This window comes from Coregonus clupeaformis, chromosome 10 (assembly GCF_020615455.1).
Source record: "Coregonus clupeaformis isolate EN_2021a chromosome 10, ASM2061545v1, whole genome shotgun sequence".
Taxonomy (NCBI): domain Eukaryota; kingdom Metazoa; phylum Chordata; class Actinopteri; order Salmoniformes; family Salmonidae; genus Coregonus; species Coregonus clupeaformis.
This window is the reverse complement of record NC_059201.1, coordinates 54,539,797-54,562,849: the sequence shown is the minus strand read 5'-3', so window position 1 is coordinate 54,562,849 and position 23,053 is coordinate 54,539,797. Positions and strand designations below refer to the sequence as shown.

Sequence of the window (23,053 nt, the reverse complement as noted above, 5' to 3'; positions counted from 1 at the left end):
CACTGAGCCTTTACAAAAATGTTTTATGAGTTGGAGAACACATTGGGAGGAATCTTAGACCATTCCTCCGTACAGAATCCTTCCAGATCCTTGATATCCATCGTATGTGCTTATGGACTGCCCTCTTCAATTCAAACCACAGGGTTTCAATGGGTTTTATGTCCGGAGACTGAGTTGCAGAATTTTGATTTTGTGGCCAATTAAAAATTTATTTGTGGATTTTGTTGTGTGCTTGGGGTTAATGTTTTGCTGGATGATTCACTTGCAGCCAAGTGTCAGCCTCCTGGCAGAGGCAACCAGGTTTTGGGCTAAAAGTTAATGATGCGGTTGACCTTAACAAGGGCCCCAGGACCAGTGGAAGCAAAATAGCCCCTAATATCAAAGATCCACCACCATATTTTACAGTAGGTAAAATATAGATGCCAAACCCACCACTGGGTTGTACTCGGCCAAAGAGCTATATTTTCATGTCATCTGACCAAAGCATTGTTTCCAATCCAAGTGCCAATGCCCTTTAGCAAACTTCAGGCATTTACCTTTGCTGTATGACATGAAAATAGAGCTCTTTGGCCGCACACACCAGTGGTGGGTTTGGCGTCTAAATGAGAATGCATGAGCAGAATTTTTTTAAGGTCAATGGCACCATGAACTTTACCCAGTAAAAAAGCTTGCATCATAAATAACGATTCATTATTATGTGTAGATCAGTCACATCAATTTACCCATGATACATCACAGTTTTGATTCTCTCTCAAACAGGATCATTATCTGCTAATTTCGCTGAGTCTACCTTTAACCTACAGGTAGCGGGAGGCCTAATTTTATTTCCTCCATATCAACATCCTTATTGTAGCTCGATCAATGTTATTCGCTACTAATGTTTGAAATTTGCCTATTCCAGCCTTTTCTACCGTTTATCTTGTAAAATAATGTTATTATTGCGCCACGTGGTATCTTTTCCTCCTCTTGCCTTGCAGGGATGCGCAACAAAGATTTCGACCAATCAGCGCTCTAGAAGGTGGGGGTTACCTACCGCAGAAAGTTGCAGAGCAACATCACTGTTGGAGCACCGTTGCAAAGCAACGTCACCGTAGGAGCATCGTTGCCTAGGCTTTAACAGGGCAGGGCGACACTTTTGAACCCCTTGTCAAAAGGCTACCCTTTTGAGCTTTCAAAAGAGCAGGTGTCTACAAGTTGCCTATACATCTTCCACATCATTCAGAGATGTTGGCGTGCACGGAGATGATCACTATGTGCCTTCAGTCGGCGAAAAATAAGCATATTCGCGCTCAGCAGGAACAACCGCAGCCACTGCAAAGCCCGGTTAATGGACTTCCAATTTTCAAAGATGTAAGTAGTCATATATTCTCTCTGAATGTTTCTGACAGCAGAGCTATCAAGCTAGTGAAATTCTTTATTTGCCTAAGATTGATGTATGTTCATTTGGGCTACAAACAACTGTATTTACAAACAATGTAAACATTTAGTGGCCCATTTCACAATACTGAGCAATATTGTAAGCATGCACAAAAAATTGTATACATGATTTAACTATAGGTAATGGTGTTACCAGTGAACCTCGAGGTATTTATAATCAATCATCATGGAGATAAAGCTACTGGTTTTGTAACCATCTTGTTTTGAATATTCATGATAAGTACATGTTGCCAAATTGTGGCTAAAGACACCATTATCAACCTACTGTAACCAACACAAACATTCAATTGAGGTCCAGTACCCATATCTCCACCTCACCTTACTGCACTCATTGACTCCTGATATGATATTTGACGACCATTTATTGAACTCAACCTCTGGGTTGGTGTGTGTGTGTGTGTGTGTGTGTGTGGACATGTTTAACTGTTCTTGTGGGGACCAGAAGTCGTGTTTAACTATTCTTGTGGGGACCAGAAGTCCCCAAAAGAATAGTAAACAAACAAACATTTGACCAACTGGGGACATTTTGTTAGTCCCCACAAGGTCAAATGCTATTTCTAGGGGGTTTAGGGTTAGAATTAGTGTTAGGGTTAGGGTTAGAATTATGTTAAGGGTTAGGGTTAGGAGCTAGGGTAAGTTGTAGGGTTAGGGTTAGAAGCTAGGGTTAGGTATAGGGTTAAGGTTAGGTTTTTGGGTTAAGGTTAGGGTTAGGGTAAGAGTACGGGTTAGGGTTAGGTTTAGGGATTAGGGAAAATAGGATTTTGAATGGGACTGAATTGTGTGTCCCTACAAGGTTAGCTGTACAAGACTGTGTGTGTGTGTGTGTGTGTGTGTGTGTGTGTGTGTGTGTGTGTGTGTGTGTGTGTGTGTGTGTGTGCTGGGCGGTATCCAGATTTTCATACCTTCATACGTTCCTGTACCATACCGGGGTATTTGGTATTACCGGCAGTAACAAGGGGCGCTATTGCTCTCCAAAAAATTTTTGGGGACAAAAGTATTTAGGCACCAAGGATCTTCATCCAGGATGGGATTGCTGGTCTCTGCGGTAACCAAGAAGCTTGATCTTGACATCTAGCCACTTAGCTAGTAAGTTAGCAAACCAAATGTATAGCTGGAGCCCTGAGTTAGAGATAATTTATTTGGCACATCTTAGATTGTTAACTTATAGTTAGTTATAAGCAGTGGCATAGCAATGTTTCTGCAAAGCTTGACACGAGTCAAGATCTGAAGCAATAATGGAAAAGCTCCGTAGATAGACTGCTGTTTACATCGGCTTTTACAGTAACCTTGAATACTAACACACTGAAGTGACATAGTGGCTTCTATTGTGTAGTTTTTACAGCATCCCTTGTTTTTTGGTTAGTTGGTTTATATGTTACATGATCATCACAGTGAGTTAGGATCTGTTCATTTGTGGATATCTTATTCATATAACACACCGAAGCTCCAATGAGGTTTTTACTGTCTAGTTTTAATTGGATTCCTTGTTTGTTTGTTTGTTTCATCACAGTGAGTTGGGATCATATGTTATTTATGTGACCCTCTCTCCCCACCATGCACTAACCAAAGGAAGAATAATGAATGCACTTAGATAAAAATCTATTTTCTATGACATCATCTCCTTGTAAATGTATTGTGCAGTTCAGAATATAGATTTATTGAGATGCATGCACTCCTGCCTGACAATACCAACTGATTAACTTTATGAATGGGAAATTGATTTTCTATCGCCCTCAAGTGATAAACAACCCAAATATAGCGTTAGAGAATGTTTGGCTAATTAATTCGGTTGATAAGTGGGTTAGCTCTTTGAGATATTAATATATTACAAGGCTAAATAGTTCCGAGATACGGTTGTAAATTTTGCCCTTGGAAATGTGTCGTCTTATATGGCATATTTTTCCCTATAGGTAACATACAAAAGTCACAGTTTATGATAGCAATTTGAATTCATTGGAGTGTGAAGCTGTGCGTAATGTTTGTTATCGGAACACTAATAATCATGGTCTAAGCTGCAATTTGAACACAGAGGAATACAACCTCATATCTCAAATGCTTGAATTAAGCAGAAGGAGAAGGCCAACGCTTCAAAAGATTCTCCTCTGAAGGTTTGATGACTTCTTTGTTGACCGTGTGTAAAATATTTGTGTGTGTGTGTGTGTGTGCGTGCGTGCATGACTATGCGGGTGTGCATGACTGTGCATGCATGCGTCCTTGTGTGCGTGTGTGCGTGTGTGCGTTTCCGTACACTGAAAACAGGAAATGACGATGAGGGAGGTCATCCTCAGGCAGTCACTTGGGCACCTATTTATACCCCTTTTCTAACCTGAGGCCAGTCTCCTTCCCCTCATAGAGCACCGTGTCAGTAGGACACAAGGTTCCCACTGGTTTAACACCTGCCGACGTGCCATCCGAAACGGAGACGCTCTGGGAAGCAAGGCTGACCTTTATCTGCACGTTGTAAATGATGCATTATCCTCTCAGAACACTGGAGCAAAATATGGGGCCATGCAACTGAGCCATTCTCACTGCTGTCTATAAGCAAATGCCAAGTAAATAATATTTAGACAGATAGGAGAATGTGTTGGGCTAGTTAGACACATAATGGGCTTCTTTAATACATGTTCTTTCATTTCCAAGGAAGACAGGAAAGCTAATTTCTTCTATTTTTTTGTTAATTGAAGTGTAAAATAGATGTCTTCAGATCTTTAGATGTCTTCAAATCTTTCATTCAAACAAGCAAAATGGGTCATGGGAATGTATTTCTATAATTTACAGTAAACACAATGGCATGACTTTTCACTTATCGACTTGTCTAGCACAGACAAATGCATCCGAAATAGAAAAATAATTGTGTTAGATACGTGGTCACACTATTTGTCACAATTAACATAAGGATATCACAGTCTCTGGGAACTGTTTTTATGATGAATTACCCCAATTTGAAATAGCCTTGCAAGAAACCCTATTTTGACGCTTTGTTAAAAGCCATACCTAAATGTTTTCCCTTTTCTTTCAGATTTTCCGCCGCGCTGACAAAAACGGTGAGTAAACAACATAGATTTTGTCTCAAGTTTTGATAATGTGTTCTTTAAAACACAAAGATATTTTAACATCACCAATAACACATTTGATTAATTTATCAATAAATCAAGGTATATTCCCAAAGGAATGGAAGTCAGCTGTTGTTACCCCCATATAAATCTGGAGATTTTTTTTATGGTAAATAATTATAGACCTATAAGTATTTTGCCAATAATTTCAAAGGCTGCAGAGAGGGTAGTTGCTGAGCAATTGACTGATCACTTGAATACTAGTGATTTCTCATTACACCCTATGCAATTTGGTTTCAGAGCTATTCATTCTAATGAGTCAGCAAACTGTTATTCTTTGGAGAATGTTACATTGAAACTTGACAATGGGGGAGGGGTAGGAGCTGTGTTCTTAGATATCCTTCGCCTGCGCTTATGGACTGCCCTCCTCAATTCAAACCACAGGTTTTCAATGGGTTTCAAGTCCGGAGACTAGTGCTGAACAATTGGTGCTTTTTGAGGTCAGTTCGGTTTTGGTTAGATAATTTAAAAATAATCACGGTTTTTGATTTCGGTATCAATTATTATTTTTAGACATTATGTGGGTTGAATGCTGAAACAACACTGAATAAAACAATTAATAAAAGTCCCATGATGGTAGTGACTGCACATTACTGCTTATCACATTAACCATAATTTATTCACATTACTTTACTTTAATAAAAATATTTGTTTTCTTTGATGACTTTATTATTTCATTCCAAGTCATTATTTCATCTCTATAGAGCTGATGCTTATGCTGTCTGACAAAATCACTATTTTAGTAGTTTTTCAAAGTAAATAAAAGCATACTTTTATGACTTTTATAACATTTACATTTTAGTCATTTAGCAGATGCTCTTATCCAGAGCGACTTACAGGTGCAATTAGGGTTAAGTGCCTTGCTCAAGGGCACATCGACAGATTTTTCACCTAGTCGGCTCGGGGATTAGAACCAGCGACCTTTCGGTTACTGGTACAACGCTCTTAACCACTAAGCTACAGTGAGGGAAAAAAGTATTTGATCCCCTGCTGATTTTGTAAGTTTTCCTACTGATAAATAAATGATCAGTCTATAATTTTAATTGTAGGTTTATTTGAACAGTGAGAGACAGAATAACAACAACAAAAATCCAGAAAAACGCATGTCAAAAATGTTATCAATTGATTTGCATTTTATTGAGGGAAATAAGTATTTGACCCCTCTGCAAAACATGACTTAGTACTTGGTGGCAAAAACCTTGTTGGCAATCACAGAGGTCAGATGTTTCTTGTAGTTGGCCACCAGGTTTGCACACATCTCAGGAGGGATTTTGTCCCACTCCTCTTTGCAGATCTTCTCCAAGTCATTAAGGTTTCGAGGCTGACGTTTGGCAACTCGAACCTTCAGCTCCCTCCACAGATTTTCTATGGGATTAAGGTCTGTAGACTGGCTAGGCCACTCCAGGACCTTAATGTGCTTCTAATTGAGTCACTCCTTTGTTGCCTTGGCCGTGTGTTTTGGGTCATTGTCATGCTGCAATACCCATCCACGACCCATTTTCAATGCCCTGGCTGAGGGAAAGAGGTTCTCACCCAAGATTTGACGGTACATGGCCCCGTCCATCGTCTCTTTGATGCGGTGAAGTTGTCCTGTCCCCTTAGCAGAAAAACACCCCCAAAGCATAATGTTTCCACCTCCATGTTTGACAGTGGGGATGGTGTTCTTGGGGTCATAGGCAGCATTCCTCCTCCTCCAAACACAGCGAGTTGAGTTGATGCCAGAGAGCTCGATTTTGGTCTCATCTGACCACAACACTTTCACCCAGTTCTCCTCTGAATCATTCAGATGTTCATTGGCAAACTTCAGACGGCCCTGTATATGTGCTTTCTTGAGCAGGGGGACCTTGCGGGCGCTGCAGGATTTCAGTCCTTCACGGCGTAGTGTGTTACCAATTGTTTTCTTGGTGACTATGGTCCCAGCTGCCTTGAGATCATTGACAAGATCCTCACGTGTAGTTCTGGGCTGATTCCTCACCGTTCTCATGATCATTGCAACTCCACGAGGTCAGATCTTGCATGGAGCCCCAGGCCGAGGGAGATTGACAGTTATTTTGTCTATTTGCGAATAATCGCACCAACTGTTGTCACCTCTGCTTAGTGATGGTCTTGTAGCCCATTCCAGCCTTGTGTATGTCTACAATCTTGTCCCTGACATCCTTGGAGAGCTCTTTGGTCTTGGCCAAGAGAGTTTGGTATTGGTGGAGAGTTTGGAATCTGATTGATTGCTTCTGTGGACAGGTGTCTTTTGTACAGGTAACAAACTGAGATTAGGAGCTCTCCCTTTAAGAGAGTGCTCCTATTCTCAGCTCGTTACCTGTATAAAAGACACCTGGGAGCCAGAAATCTTTCTGATTGAGAGGGGGTCAAATACTTATTTCCCTCATTAAAATGCAAATCAATTTATAACATTTTTGACATGCGTTTTTCTGGATTTTTGTTGTTGTTATTCTGTCTCTCACTGTTCAAATAAACCTACCATTAAAATTATAGACTGATAATTTCTTTGTCAGTGGGAAAACGTACAAAATCAGCAGGGGATCAAATACTTTTTTCCCTCACTGTACCTGCCGCCCCACCATTTCTTTGTGGATTTTGATGTGTGCTTGGGGTTATTGTCTTGCTCAGCCTCCTGGCAGAAGCAACCAGGTTTTTGGCTAAAATATCCTTGTACTGGGTAAAGGATCTGACGGATCTGACGACACCTATAGCTTTAATAGTTTTTTGTGTTCTGTGTTTTGGATAATTTTATTATTGTACTTTTTTGAATGATGAATTATTGTTGTTAAAGTTCATGATGCCGTTAACTTTAACAAGTGCCCCAGGACCAGTGAAAGCAAAATAGCCCCATAACATCAAAGATTCACCACCATATTTTACAGTAGGTATGGGGTTCTTTTCTGGACATCTCTTAATTCCTGTAGATTACTTTTATTTCTCCCTTTTTGTTTACAAAACTCTTCTGTACAAGCTTCCAATATATCTCACTTCTCTGTTCAAGTATAAAAAATACGGGCAACAAACCCGCTCACGGGGTGGGTTAACTCTTGAGGTCCCTCGTGTCTTTACCAACCTAGGTAAATCAGCCTTTAGTTTTAACGCCCCCCCATGTTTGGAATAATTTACAAACCTCATTAAGTCTTGAAACCCTGGTGCCAATAAGGCAGTTTAGAATGCTGATGAGGGACGAATTGTTTTGGTTGATTGTGGTGATTTATTTGTGTTGTTGAGATGTGGTGTGTCTATTTATTGTACTTCTTACTAAAGCACTATGTTGGCCAAATCATGGGCTGGTGCCACCAACTGTAAAGGTTAGTGTCACTAGGGGAAAATGTTATTCGGGCTCTAGGGCGCAAGTGTAGAACGCATGTTACCCTTCTAACATCAGCTCGCTTGCAATAAGGTGGGAGGGGTGACAATGTTTGAGGTTTGTCCTTTTAAAAACCACTTTTTGTGTAACACGGTTGATAATGGCACGGATTTTGAGAGTGCCCAGTGCCGATGGAAGGAGAGATGTATATTTTGTGCCGGTGAATCTCGTATTTAGAAACATAAAATAACGATTGGCTTCCCCCCATTTTGTTTAATTTGATTAAAAACTAAGCATAGCCTACCCTCCCCTTAATCAAGGCTGGTTTAGCAGCATCGCATAGGTGCGTTTTTTTTATCCTGGCCATTAGCTAAAATTAGCCAATGAATAAAGGGGTTTTAAATGGTCTACTGAGAGTGCTTTGACATATTTTAGGTTTTTGCCCTCATGGTTTTTCATTATTCACAATTCACATACCTGCATTTCTCATGTTCAAGTAGGCTATCCATCTCCATTTTCAGAGAGCGCCCCTCGTCCGATTACCAAAGACACGCTCCTCCAAAACTATTCAGTCCAGGGGCCATCTTTAGAGTAGGGACTGCAAAAATACTTGACTAATTATTAGTAAATGGTTTATTAATGTGGGAGTAATTAACACTAGAACCACGAAAGCAGTCATTTTGACTGCACATTATTATTATTTTACTTTTGTATTGTGAGCCCACGAGGGGACAACTCATGACATTCCCGGCCAAGATTTACAGATCCTGTAATTGACAGCGCCCCCTTTCAACCCATCACAGAACAAACAAACTGCTCTTCCCCACCATCCTTCTACAACTCTGAATACCCTGCTGGTTCTCAGGAGACAGTCAGCAGACCCCTGTTACGACTCACATGTATTAAGGGAGGGAGGTCATCCGAGACCTTTGGCTCCACAGCTATGTTACAACGAAGGAGTCCTTCTTTCCTCACTCTCCTTAACAAGGAGAAAATGGCGAGCGAAATAGGACAACTCAACATGTTTTCTTCACTGTATTAAAACTGTTGGACTCATGACATGTTGATATAACCTGAATATACATTGTGATACTTTTCCTCTCTTTTTCCCATGTTATTAAAAGGTATAATGTGGATTTTGCTGTAACATAACATGTCTGGATTTGATCATGGTGACGTTTGCATTCCCCAAACTACGTACTTCATCCCAGAGACTGTTTTTTATTCAAAACACCTTTTTACATTCTGTGAAATACTTTCGAGTATGTTTCATGTTTATTTCATATGAACATTGATATGCTGAATGCTTACAATCTACGGGGTGTTCCCTTATCGCACAACCGGGCCATTAGACCCCACCTCTGTGAGTCTGACTATACAGTAAATAGGAGGACTTACTAAACAGAAATTAGATCAGATCTTTGTGAGGTGTAGGTCACTCCTTGACGTTCAATGTTCCATCTCCTTGGAAACCAAAACATTGCTGCAAGAAACCTACTCAACTTTGGCTTGTACCATCCTACTCAAACAGAAAAACACCTGAGAGGAACCCGCAACTTTGCTCACTCATGATGAATCGCTGAGTCTTCTTGGCTCCCAAAGGGGACCCGAACCAACGTTATATTATCTCCTTGGACTGAACGAACTGAGAACTGAACTGAGAGAGAAAGAAATCCTATGTTTGAGCTCCGACGAGGGCCTTCTTTTTCTTGTTTTTTGGTACTTTCACCCATATTTCTCCCCAATTTCGTGATATCCAATTGGTAGTTACAGTCTTGTACCATCGCTGCAACTCCCCTACGGACTCAGGAGAGGCGAAGGTCAAGAGCCATGCGTCCTCCAAAACACGACCCTGCCAAGCCACACTGCTTGCTTAACCCGGAAGCCAGTCGCACCAATGTGTTGGAGGAAACACCGTCCATCTGGCAACTAAAGTCAGCTTGCAGGCACCTGGCCCACCACAATTAGTCGCTAGAGCGCATTGGGACAAGGGATTCCTTGCTGGCCAAGCCCTCCCCTAACCCGGACAATTGTGTGCCGCCTCATGGGTCTCCCGGTCACGGCCGGCTGTGAACGATGCAGTGCCTTAGACCGCTGCGCCACTCGGGAGGCCTTCTTTGACCGAAACCGTCAAACACCAGGACCACAGACCTTTTCCCTGTGTACCACTCTGTCATAACGGAAACTCAACTATACCAGACCACACTCAAATTCACGTAAATACCTTGTTGCATTAAATTTCCCTTTTGTGTGACGCTGTTGATTAAGACTATTGTTGATATAGGATTGGTATAACGGTTAATGATAACTACGGACAGAGTTAATTCAAGGGATCTATATTTTTGGATAGGATAACCAAAATAATTACAATAAATTATTCAATAAATTATTCCAGTAATTAATCAGTAAATTATCTAGAATATCCATTACTTTGCCATTTTTAAAGTCATGACCCCCTCCATCCTTAACTTTTCCTAAATAAGTCTATATAACACACTGCCGTTGTTAGAATCTTAATATCACAAACAAAACTGAAGTTATAACCAGTTTTAGGAGGGCATGTCATTTTTTGAAAGTTTTTCCACGTTGCCCTTCCTTCTCCCAGCAGTAGGGCCTGCTCCGCTCCTTCTCCCAACAGTGGAAGGTGCCGTGCCCAGTTGATAATCACCCCGATAATTGCCTCGAAACTGAACCTATACCGAAAATAATTTCACACATATAACAACAGACGAAATAAATGAAGTTAAGTATGTTGGGGGAGAATGGGTGAGTTGATGAGCGAAAGATGCATAATTATGTAATCACCAATTGTGAATTAAGCACAGGGTGGGCCATTCTATTGTATTGGTACAGTATATTCAAATTATAATCTCAAAATGGTACGTACCCTATATCAGTCCACCAAATCCAAACAATCTTATCATTCTACTCTGGAGTACACATTGGGAGCGTACGTAATTTACAATGGCAAGAAGACCAAGACGAATGGATGCACATGCTGCGTTAGCGCTGCTACAAGATCTGAATGAAAACGACTCAGATGGTGGAGAAAAAATGTATCATGACATTGCTGATTAATATTTTTCTGATTCTGAGCCTCAGCGTGAACCTACACCTAAGCGCATAAAAGCCAGAACGGTACGCACTGAGCAGGTGGCCGTGCCACCACCAAATGAAATGGTGAGACAGGAGAGAGGAAGGGACAGCACCGTTTGGATAGAACAAGCCGGTGACCATGCTACGGGCCGATTATCAGCACAAAATGTAATCACTGAGAGAGCAGGCCCGACATCTCAAGCAAAAAACAACATCAGCAATGCACTCACCAGCTGGAAGCGTTCATTTCAATCCTGTATGTCCGTGGAGCATTCTGTGGAAAGACAGTGTAGACTATATGGAGAGCTTCAGGTCAGACATGTATGGGATACCTTTCTTTGGAGAAACCATGTCACGGGATTGCTTCAGAGAGATCATGCGTTACCGCCGTTTCAATGATAAACAAATGAGAATGCGACGCCTGGAAACAGACAAATTCGCCATGGTATCCGACGTATACACTACCAGTCAAAAGTTTGGACACACCTACTCATTGAAGGGTTTTTCTTTATTTGTAAAAGAATTTTACATTGTAGAAAAATAGTGAAGACATCAAAACTATGAAATAACACATATGGAATCATGTTGTAACCAAAAAAGTGTTAAACAAATCAAAATATATTTTATATTTGAGATTCTTCAAATAGCCATTCTTTGCCTTGATGACAGCTTTGCACACTCTTGAGGTTTTTGTTTTTACATATAGCCTAGAGTAACATAAACTAATGAAAATGTTTTTGTGTTATTTGAAATGCTTTCTTCTTCGTATTCATATTTCACCTTCATAAACACAACCAAATGATTATTTTTGCGATAGCATATATGAAATATATGAATTACACTGTTAGAATGTTGCAGTCAGAATGACTGCTCATTAGTTTGAAGGGGGGTCCCGCGAGGCCCAGCGGTTCTAGTGTTAATAAATGGTGAACACACAATTTATGAAACTGGTATCAAGGGACTCATGCTGCTTACGCCAAATGACGCAACAGGAACCACCCACTGGAGGTGCAATAGCCCATCCGCATTTAACCCAACCACTCTGAATCAGGTGAGGGGGGCTGCCTGTAGCGACGCCCACGTCATTAGTGCCTGGGGAGCAGTTGTTGTCAAGGTTAACTGCCTTGCTCTAGGGCAGTTAAAATCTGCAGTTCTAGGGTAGAACTAGAGATTTTTCCACCTTCCCAGCTCAGGGATTCAAACAAGCAACCTTTCGGTTACTGTCCCAACGCTCTCGCCGCTAGGCTACCTGCTGATCCGACAAGTTGTGCATTCCGAGATCCCATTCTTCATACCACTGTTATACTGCGCCGTTATTTGCCTGTTTGTAGCCCGCCTGTTAGCTTGCAGCATTCTTGCCATTCTCCTTCGACCTCTCATCAATGAGCTGTTTTCGCCCACAGGACTACCGCTGACTGGATGTTTTTTGTTTGTCGCCCCATTCTCAGTAAACCCTAGACAATGTCATGCGTGAAAATCCCAGGAGGCCGGACATTTCGGAGATACTGAAACCGGCACGCTTGGCACTGACGATCAAATCAAATTGTATTTGTCACATACACGTTTTTAGCAGATGTTCTAGCGGGTGTAGCGAAATGCTTGTGCTTCTAGTTCCGACAGTGCAGTAATATCTAGCAAGTAAAATCGAACAATTTCACAACATATACCCAATACACACAAAACTAGGAAGGAATGGGATTTAAGAATATATACATATATGGACAAGCAATGACAGAGCGGCATGGACTAAGATACAGTAGAATATTATAGAATCGAATGCAGTATATACATATGAGATGAGTAGTGCAAGATATGTAAACATTACTAAAGTGACTAGTGTTCCATTTCTTAAAGTTGACAGTGTGTGGTCCTCTGTAGCTCAGCTGGTAGAGCACGGCGCTTGTAACGCCAAGGTAGTGGGTTCGATCCCCGGGACCACCCATACACAAAAATGTATGCACGCATGACTGTAAGTCGCTTTGGATAAAAGTGTCTGCTAAATGGCATATTATTATTATTAAAGTGGCCAGTGATTTCAATAGGCAGCAGCAGCCTCTAATGTGCTAGTGATGGCTATTTAACAGTCAGATGGCCTTGAGATAGAAGTTGTTTTTCATTCTCTCGGTCCCAGCTTTGATGCGCCTGTACTGACCTCGCCTTCTGGATGATAGCGGGTTGAACAGGCAGTGGCTCGGGTGGTTGATGTCCATGATTATCTTTTTGGCCTTCCTGTGATATCGGGTGCTGTATGTGTCTTGGAGGGCGGGTAGTTTGCCCCCGGTAATGCGTTCGGCAGACCGCACCACCCTTTGGAGAGCCCTGCTTTTGTGCGAGGTGCAGTTGCCGTACCAGGCGGTGATACAGCCCGACAGGATGCTCTCAATTGTGCATCTGTAAAAGTTTGTGAGGGTTTTAGGTGCTAAGCCAAATTTCTTCAGCCTCTGTTGCGCCTTCATCACCACACTGTCTGCATGGGTGGACCATTTCAGTTTGTCGGTGATGTGTATGCCAACGAACTTGAAGCTTTCCACCTTCTCCACTGCGGTCCCGTCGATGTGGATAGGGGGGTGCACCCTCTGCTGTTTCCTGAAGTCCACGATAATATCCTTTGTTTTGTTGATGTTGAGTGAGAGGTTATTTCCTGGCACCACACTCCCAGAGCCCTCACCTCCTCCCTGTAGGCGGTCTCGTCATTGTTGGTAATCAAGCCTACTACTGTTGTGTCGTCTGCAAACTTGATGATTGAGTTGGAGGCGTGCTTGGCAACGCAGTCATGGGTGAACAGAGAGTACAGGAGGCGGCTGAGCAAGCACCCTTGTGGGGCCCCAGTGTTGAGGATCAGCGAAGTGGAGATGTTGTTTCCTACCTTCACCACCTGGGGGCGGCCCGTCAGGAAGTCCAGGACCCAGTTGCACAGGGCGGGGTTCAGACCCAGGGCCTCGAGCTTAATGATGAGCTTGGAGGGTACTATGGTGTTGAATGTTGAGCTATAGTCAATGAACAGCATTCTTACATAGGTATTCCTCTTGTCCAGATGGAATAGGGCAGTGTGCAGTGTGATGGCGATTGCATCGTCTGTGGATCTATTGGGGCGGTAAGCAAATTGAAGTGGATCTAGGGTGACAGGTAAGGTAGAGGTGATATGATCCTTGACTAGTCTCTGAAAGCACTTCATGATGACATAGGTGAGTGCTACAGGGCGATAGTCATTTAGTTCAGTTTCCTTTACTTTCTTGGGTACAGGATCAATGGTGGCCTTCTTGAAGCATGTGGGGACAGGAGACTGGGATAGGGAGAGATTGAATATGTCCGTAAACACACCAGCCATCTGGTCTGCGCATGCTCTGAGGACGCGGCTAGGGATGCCGTCTGGGCCGGCAGCCTTGCGGGGATTAACATGCTTAAATGTCTTAATCACGTCGGCCATGGAGAAGGAGAGGCCACAGTCCTTGGTAGTGGGCCTCGTCAGTGGCACTGTGTTATCCTCAAAGCGGGCGAAGCAGGTGTTTAGCTTGTTTGGAAGCGAGACGTCGGTGTCGGCGACGTGGCTGGTTTTCCTTTTGTAGTCCGTGATTGTCTGTAGACCCTGCCACATACGTCTCGTGTCTGAGCCGTTGAATTGCGACTCCACTTTGTCTCTATACTGATGTTTTGCCAGTTTAATTGCCACACTCAAAGTCGCTTAGGTCACTTGTTTTGCCCAGTCTAACGTTCAATTGAACAGTAGCTGAATGCCTCGATGCCTGTCTGACTGCTTTATATAGCAAGCCATGGCTACGTGACTCACTGTCTGTAGGAGCGAACCACTTTTGGGAACCTAATAAACTGGCCACTGAGTTTATATTAGACAAAGAAGAAAATCACAGAATAAATGCCTTATAGATTAACATTGGTTTATATATTACCTTATAACAGCCTTACTACACATTTCAAATTAGTGCATGTCGTGTTCCCCCTGCCCACTTAGCTAAGTGTTTAAATATTAGACTACATTCAATTCAATAGTAGAAAAAGGAGAGCGAGTGAGTGCCAGTTCCTTAATGTTTTGTCTGTTTTGTCAGCCAATGGCTACATTAAGGAACTGGCAGTCTCTCTCTCTCCCTCGCTCTGTTTTCTTCTACATAGTTTATGTGGATGTGGATAGATTTCCAGCGTTGTACTGTGTTTGACAGTGCCATGCGCGTTTGTGTATCTTTCTGCCAAGAAGTGACAGGCCTTTTAGAGAATGAAATTGGCGGAATACTTTCCAGACTTTCCAGCTTCCAGTGGTGGTGGCTATGTAATGTAATCAGACACCAGAGTCACTCGTTATTACAGCTCATAAGCCCACTTGCTGGGCTGAAGAGACTGAGATTCAGAAGCAAATAAACATTGATAAAACAATTAAAATACAGACAGTCCCCAAATTGACCTTTATTTTAATACATGATGACTTGTGTTTAATAAAATGCACTGTATACATGTCTAGTAGTAGGCTATTGCAAGTAGTCTCTAAATGTTCCCCCGAATCCTCCCCTTACCTAATTAGCCTATTATAGTAGGTATGAAATATATTTCATACAATATACAGCCAAAATATTAGGCCTAACTGCCAGCAGTTTCTCACAGACAGACCACTCGGATGAGCAGGACCAGAACTTTTAGCAATAAGTCGGTTCATTTCACACATTTAGCAGCGTTGGCCTCAAGAGCCCTTTTGTTGGTCTCCAACTTTTTCTGCACCATCTTATGTTTTTCTGTTCTGACTGAGTGACTGCCAGAGAGTCAGAGCGGGTCTCACTCTCTTAGATGATGCGTGTTTGACTTTAATGCCATATCAACAGTGGATTTATTTTAGAATCTGCCTCGCACATAGGCAACAATACAATTGACAGGAGCCTAGTATTTTGTATAGACTTCAGAATTGTATGTGTAAAGACATTTAGGCCAACATGTGCACACAGTGCCATGGAATGAGAGAAGAGATTTATGATATCATGCTTCTGACCTGATCCTATTTAGAAATATTGTTATTTGTTTAAAAAAAATATTGATTGTTTTTATTAGAAAGATTCACCGTCCGTGGGTTTATGGTGAGAACGTACATAGCTCGAATGCAATGCAATTTAATCTGCTATTTCTGGAGAAGTGCAAATATGTATCTGTAAGATGGTTCTTTGATGTTAATAAAACATTACACTTGTTACTTTACTGGCGCCGACGAAGATGGCAGCCTCGCGACTAGTCTTAGGAAACTTTGCGGTATTTTTTATTTTGATGTATTATTTTTTACATTATTAGTTCAGAAAGTGTTTTGTATCATTACATACAGCTGGGAAAAACTATTGGATATCAGAGCGGCGCTAACTAACCAGCATTACGACCAGGAATACGACTTTCCCGAAGCAGATCCTTTGTTTGCTCTCCCCAGGGTAATTGAACTGATTCCAGCAGCTGACCCAAAACATCGCTGGCGGAGGAGAGGCACTCAGCGCGGCCTGCTGGTTCGACTTAGGAGGCGCGCACACCACCCACCGCTTCCAAGTATACTACTCGCTAATGTTCAGTCTTTGGATAACAAACTCGATGAGCTCAGGGCAAGGATTTCTTTCCAGAGAGACATCAGGGCCTGTAACATACTTTGTTTCACGGAAACATGGCGCAGACAGAAATAAATATCTCTCCGGGAAGCAGAAAGGCGGAGGTGAGTGTTTCATGATTAACAACTCATAGTGTAATTGTAGTAACATACAGGAACTCAAGTCTTTTTGTTCACCCGACCTAGAATACCTCACAATCAAATGCCGATCGTATTATCTCCCAAGATAATTTTCTTTGGTTATAGTCACGGCCGTGTATATCCCCCCTCAAGCCGATACCACAACGGCCCTCAAAGAACTTCACTGGACTTTATGCAAACTGGAAACCACATATCCTGAGGCTGCATTTATTGTAGCCGGGGATTTTAAGAAAGCAAATTTGAGGACTAGGCTGCCAAAGTTCTATCAACATATCGACTGTTGTACTCAGGCTGCTAAAATCCTTGACCATTGCTATTTGAACTTCAGGGATGGTTATAAGGCCCTCCCCCGCCCTCCTTTCGGCAAGTCTGACCACTCCATTTTACTCATCCCTTCCTATAGGCAGATACTCAAACAGGAAGTACCCATGCTAAGGACTATTCAACGCTGGTCTGACCAATCGGAATCCACACTTCAAGATTGTTTTGATCACACGGACTGGGATATGTTCCGGGTAGCTTGCGAAAATATTTTGGACGAATACACTGAAACTGTGACTGAGTTTATCAGGAAGTGTATAGGAGATGTTGTGCCCACTGTGACTATTAAAACCTACCCTAACCAGAAACCGTGGATAGATGCCAGCATTCGCGCAAAACTGAATGCGCGAACCACGGCATTTAGCCATGGCAAGGTGACTGGGAATATGGTAGAATACAAACAGTGTAGCTACTCGCTCTGCAAGGCAATTAAACTGGCAAAACATCAGTATAGAGACATTCTTAACCAAAGCGACTTACAGGAGCAATTAGGGTTACAATTAGGGCACATCGACAGATTTTTCACCTAGTCGGCTTGTGGATTAGAACCAGCGACCTTTCGGTTACTGGCACAATGCTCTTAACCACTAAGCTACCTGCCGCCTGAGACAAAGTGGAGTCACAATTCAACGGCTCAGACACGAGATGTATGTGGCAGGGTCTACAGACAATCACAGACTACAAAAGGAAAACCAGCCACGTCGCCGACACGACGTCTCACTTCCAGACAAGCTAAACACCTTCTTCGCCCGCTTTGAGGATAACACAGTGCCACCGACGCGGCCCATTACCAAGGACTGTGGGCTCTCCTTCTCCGTGGCCGATGTGAGTAAGACTTTTAAGCATATTAACCCCTGCAAGGCTGCCGGCCCAGACGGCATCCCTAGCCAGGTCCTCTGAGCATGCGTAGACCAGATGGCTGGTGTGTTTACGGACATATTCAATCTCTCCCTATCCCAGTCTCCTGTCCCTACATGCTTCAAGATGGCCACCATTGTTCCTGTACCCAAGAAAGTAAAGGAAACTGAACTAAATGACTATCGCCCTGTAGCACTCACCTCTGTCATCATGAAGTGCTTTGAGAGACTAGTCAAGGATCATATCACCTCTACCTTACCTATCACCCTAGACCCACTTCAATTTGCTTACCGCCCCAATAGATCCACAGACGATGCAATCGCCATCACACTGCACACTGCCCTATCCCATCTTGACAAGAGGAATACCTATGTAAGAATGCTGTTCATTGACTATAGCTCAGCATTCAACACCAAAATACCCTCCAAGCTCATCATTAAGCTTGAGGCCCTGGGTCTGAACCCCGCCCTGTGCAACTGGGTCCTGGACTTCCTGACGGGCCGCCCCCAGGTGGTGAAGGTAGGAAACAACATCTCCACTTCGCTGATCCTCAACACTGGGGCCCCACAAGGGTGCTTGCTCAGCACCCTCCTGTACTCCCTGTTCACCCATGACTGCGTGGCCAAGCACGCCTCCAACTCAATCATCAAGTTTGCAGACGACACAACAGTAGTAGGCTTGATTACCAACAATGACGAGACAGCCTACAGGGAGGAGGTGAGGGCTCTGGGAGTGTGGTGCCAGGAAAATAACCTCTCACTCAGCGTCAACAAAACAAAGGAGATGATCATGGACTTCAGGAAACAGCAGAGGGTGCACCCCCCTATCCACATCGACGGTACCGCAGTAGGGAAGGTGGAAAGCTTCAAGTTCCTTGGCGTACACATCACTGACAAACTGAAATGGTCCACCCACGCAGACAGTGTGGTGAAGAAGGCGCAACAGAGCCTCTTCAACCTCAGGAGGCTGAAGAAATTTGGCTTGGCACCTAAAACCCTCACAAACTTTTACAGATGCACAATTGAGAGCATCCTGTCGGGCTGTATCACTGCCTGATACAGCAACTACACCGGCCGCAACCGCAGGGCTCTCCAGAGGGTGGTGCGGTCTGCCGAACGCATTACCAGGGGCAAACTACCCGCCCTTCAGGACACCTACAGCACCCGATGTCACAGGAAGGCCAAAAAGATCATCAAGGACATCAACCACCCGAGCCACTGCTTGTTCACCCCGCTATCATCCAGAAGGCGAGGTCAGTACAGGTGCATCAAAGCTGATACCAAGAGAATGAGAAACAGCTTCTATCTCAAGGCCATCAGACTGTTAAATTGCCATCACTAACACATTAGAGGCTGCTGCTGCCTATTGAAATCACTGGCCACTTTAAGAAATGGAACACTAGTCACTTTAGTAATGTTTACATATCTTGCATTACTCATCTCATATGTATATACTGTATTCTATAATATTCAACTGTATCTTAGTCCTTGCCGCTCTGTCATTGCTTGTCCTTATATGTATATATTCTTAAATTCCATTCCTTACTTAGATTTGTGTGTATTGGGTATATGTTGTGAAATTGTTAGATATTATTTGTTAGATATTACTGTACTGTCGGAGCTAGAAGCACAAGCATTTTGCTACACCCTCAATAACATCTGCTAAACACGTGTATATGACAAATAAAATTTGATTTGATTTGTAGCCATGAAGTGCTTTGAAAGGCTGGTCATGGCGCACATCCACATCCACACCATTATCCCAGAATCCCTAGACCCACTTAATTTGCATACCGCCCCAACAGATCAACAGAATATGTAATCTCTATTGCACTCCACACTGCCCTTTCCCACGTGGACAAGAGGAACACCTACGTGAGAATGCTGTTAATTGACTGCAGCTCAGCGTTCAACACCATAGTGCCCTCAAAGCTCATCACTAAGCTAAAGACCCTGGGACTAAACACCTCCCTCTGCAACTGGCTCCTGGACTTCCTGACGGGCCGCCCCCAGGTGGTAAGCGTAGGTAACAACACATCTGCCACGCTGATCCTCAACACGGGGGCCCCTCAGGGGTGCGTTCTCAGCCCCCTCCTGTACTCCCTGTTCACCCATGACTGCATGGCCAGGCACGACTCCAACACCATCATTAAGTTTACCGACGACATAACTGTGGTAGGCCTGATCACCGACAATGATGAGACAGCCTATAGGGAGGAGGTCAGAGACCTGGCCGTGTGGTGCCAGGATAACAACCAGGATAACAACCCATTCTCATCGACGGGGATGTAGTGGAACAGGTTGAGAGCTTCAAGTTCCTTGGTGTCCACATCACCAACAAACTTTCATGGTCCAAACATACTGTCACGCCCTGACTCTGAGGACTTGTATTTGTTGAGTCAGGGTGTGTATTTTCCGTGTTGTGTGTTGCTATGTTGATTTCTATGTTTTAGATCTAGCATGTGCAGATCTATGTTGGCCGTGGTGGTTCCCAATCAGAGGCAGCTGTAGCTCGTTGTCTCTGATTGGGAACCATACTTAGGCAGCCTTTTGGCACCTGTTAGTTGTGGGATCTTGTTCCGTGTAAGGTATGTTGTTTGTATGCTACCTTGGACTTCACGTTTCGTTTGTTGTTCTGCCGTGTGTTTAGCCGTAAATAAATATGAATGCATATCACGCTGCGCCTTGGTCCTTCTCGTCCGTAAACGATCGTGACAGAAGATCCCACCAATCCTGGATCAAGCAGCGTGACGAGGAGAGAGGAGGACTTGGGAGGAGATGAGCGAGAGTCTGGCAAGAGGGATGGAGGCCATGATCACGGGGGAGAGACAATCCCCCAAAAAATTTAGGGGGGGGCTCACGCCGTGGACGACGAGGCAGCAGGAGGCCGCGATAGAGCGGTTCCGCTGTTTAGCAGAGGAGGCCACCAGATTAGGGGGGTCATTGGTTCAGAGGGAGCAGAAGGAAAGTGTAGAGGCACGGCGAGAGGAGCTGGTTAGGCAGCAGAAAGAGCGGGGGTTAATGAAGGAACCCAGTCCCGCTCCTCGCACCAATCAAGTGGTGCGTGTCGCCAGTCCGGTCCGGCCCGTTCCTGCATCCCGCACTAAGCCAGTGGTGTGTGTTCCCAGTACGGTTCGGCCCGTTCCTGCTCCTCGCATCAAGCCAGTGGTGTGCGTCGCCAGCCCGGTCCGGCCTGTTCCTGTCCCTCGCACCAAGTCAGTGGTGCGCGTCGCCAGCCCGGCCCGGCCTGTTCCTGCCCCTCGCACCAAGCCAGTGGTGCGCGTCGCCAGCCCGGTCCGACCTGTTCCTGTCCCTCGCACCAAATCAGTGGTGCGCGTCGCCAGCCCGGCCCGGCCTGTTCCTGCCCCTCGCACCAAGCCAGTGGTGCGCGTCGCAAGCCCGGTCCGACCTGTGCCTGTCCCTCGCACCAAGCCAGTGGTGCGCATCGCCAGCCTGGCCCGGCCTGTTCCTGCTCCCCGCACCAAGCCAGTGGTGCTCGTCGCCAGTCCGGCCCGGCCTGTTCCTGCTCCTCGCACCAAGCCAGTGGTGCGCGTTGCCAGTCCGGCCCGGCCTGTTCCTCCGGAGCCAGAGAGTTTCCTCATCCACGGACATTGTTTTTTGGTACGGACCAAATCTGAATCAATCATAGACGTCTATGTTTGGTTCAGATTTGGTGCGGTCCAGACCGGACTTGATTTCATCGTCCACGGACATAGATTTTTGGTGAGACTGACCTGCCCAGCAGCACAGCGCATCGGACTTGGTTTACATAAGAGAGCACATCACACATTTTTTGCTTGAGAAATACTTCACCAAATACCGTAGCTAGATGTAAAATTGCGCAACTAAAACCTAATCTGCAAAAACTTCTAAATTAATTACACAATTCTTGAGTTATCTTAGATTCATTCTGACTACTTTGAAGAAGTGATACTGGCATTGTTCCAATGGTGACTCATGGGAGACAAACATCAGTAACTGCCACATTGAAACACAACCCCAAGACTGAAATCTCGTATTTCTTAGTTAGCAACAAGAAACACATGGGGAATCTGTGCTTTCAGTCGCTCTTTAATAATACAATTATACTGCTTAAAAATGTATGCATATGGAATGAATATCAGTAGCATCATTGAAATATAATTAAACTGAGGAATAACCATCATTTTAATTGAATAAATGTTCCTCCATAAACTAAGATTTAACAACTTCCACTTGTCAATGTTATGTTTTCTTTGTTGGAGGACTGGAAGCATATTGATATCCACTATCTTATCTAACTCTGATGTCAACATAATCTCCAGATACTTCATACCCGATTGCATCCACTTTAAATTAAAAGGGGTTAACCATAGTTGATGTGCATATTGTAGAGACTGGCATAGCCTCAGATTAATGCCAATTAGCCTTGTATCCAGAAATAACAGGATAAAACAGGGGTTTTTAATCAGCAACACGATGTCATCAGCATATAAGAACAATTTATGTTCCTCTCCCCCATTATATACTCGTTGAATCTCTGGGTTTCCCTTTATAGAGATCGCCAGAGGTTCTATCGCTATCTAAAATAGTAAAGGAGAGAGAGGGTCCCCCTGTTTTGTAGATCTAGATAAATAAACAATTGAGAAATCATTCCATTAGTCTGTACAGCTGCCATCGGACCTGGATACGGGACATCAATCCAATTCATAAACCCAGGACCAAAACCTAACCTACTGAGGACAAACTTGAGAGACCAGGGCAGGATGGAGAGTTATTCAGCCACAAACGTCTGAAGCTATCACTTGAGTTCCTATTTTTGACAAAGCCAACCTGGTCAGTGTGGAAGATATCTTGAATAGTTTTCTCCAGTCTAGAGGCAATAATCTTAGATAATATATTTTTTGTGTTTTTGTGATCGGGCACAAAATCCCCAGCTGTCACCGATGCTCGTTTTATGTGAGCGAGTCAGAGATGCAATCTGAGGTCTACCGATCCCATCTTTGAGCCGTCCCAGTATTTTCAAACGTTTGATTTTATCGGCACAAAATCTGCAAGTGTGATATGTGGAATGACAAGTTTCGAGAACAGTGATCAGCAATAGCCAATGAGAGCTCGCCAGAGAAGAATGTGTAGACTCTAGCAGGAGTGATGACTAGTAGCCTACTAGTATGTGTTTGTACTTGCCTTTAACCGAAGCCAAGTGTCAAATTACTGTTAATTC

General features: G+C 43.7%; 1 protein-coding gene across 1 annotated transcript in view; it reads left to right on the top strand.

The window, feature by feature from the left end:
• The first annotated feature begins 1,073 nt into the window (after positions 1-1,073).
• The window catches only part of LOC121574659 (N-terminal EF-hand calcium-binding protein 1), a 92,757-nt gene continuing 70,777 nt past the window's right edge, over positions 1,074-23,053 (top strand). Inside the window, exons 1-2 of the mRNA XM_045223291.1 lie at positions 1,074-1,350; positions 4,457-4,481. Coding sequence (XP_045079226.1) covers positions 1,225-1,350; positions 4,457-4,481 — 151 coding nt within the window. The 5' untranslated portion in view covers positions 1,074-1,224. The remainder of the gene's footprint in view (positions 1,351-4,456; positions 4,482-23,053) is intronic.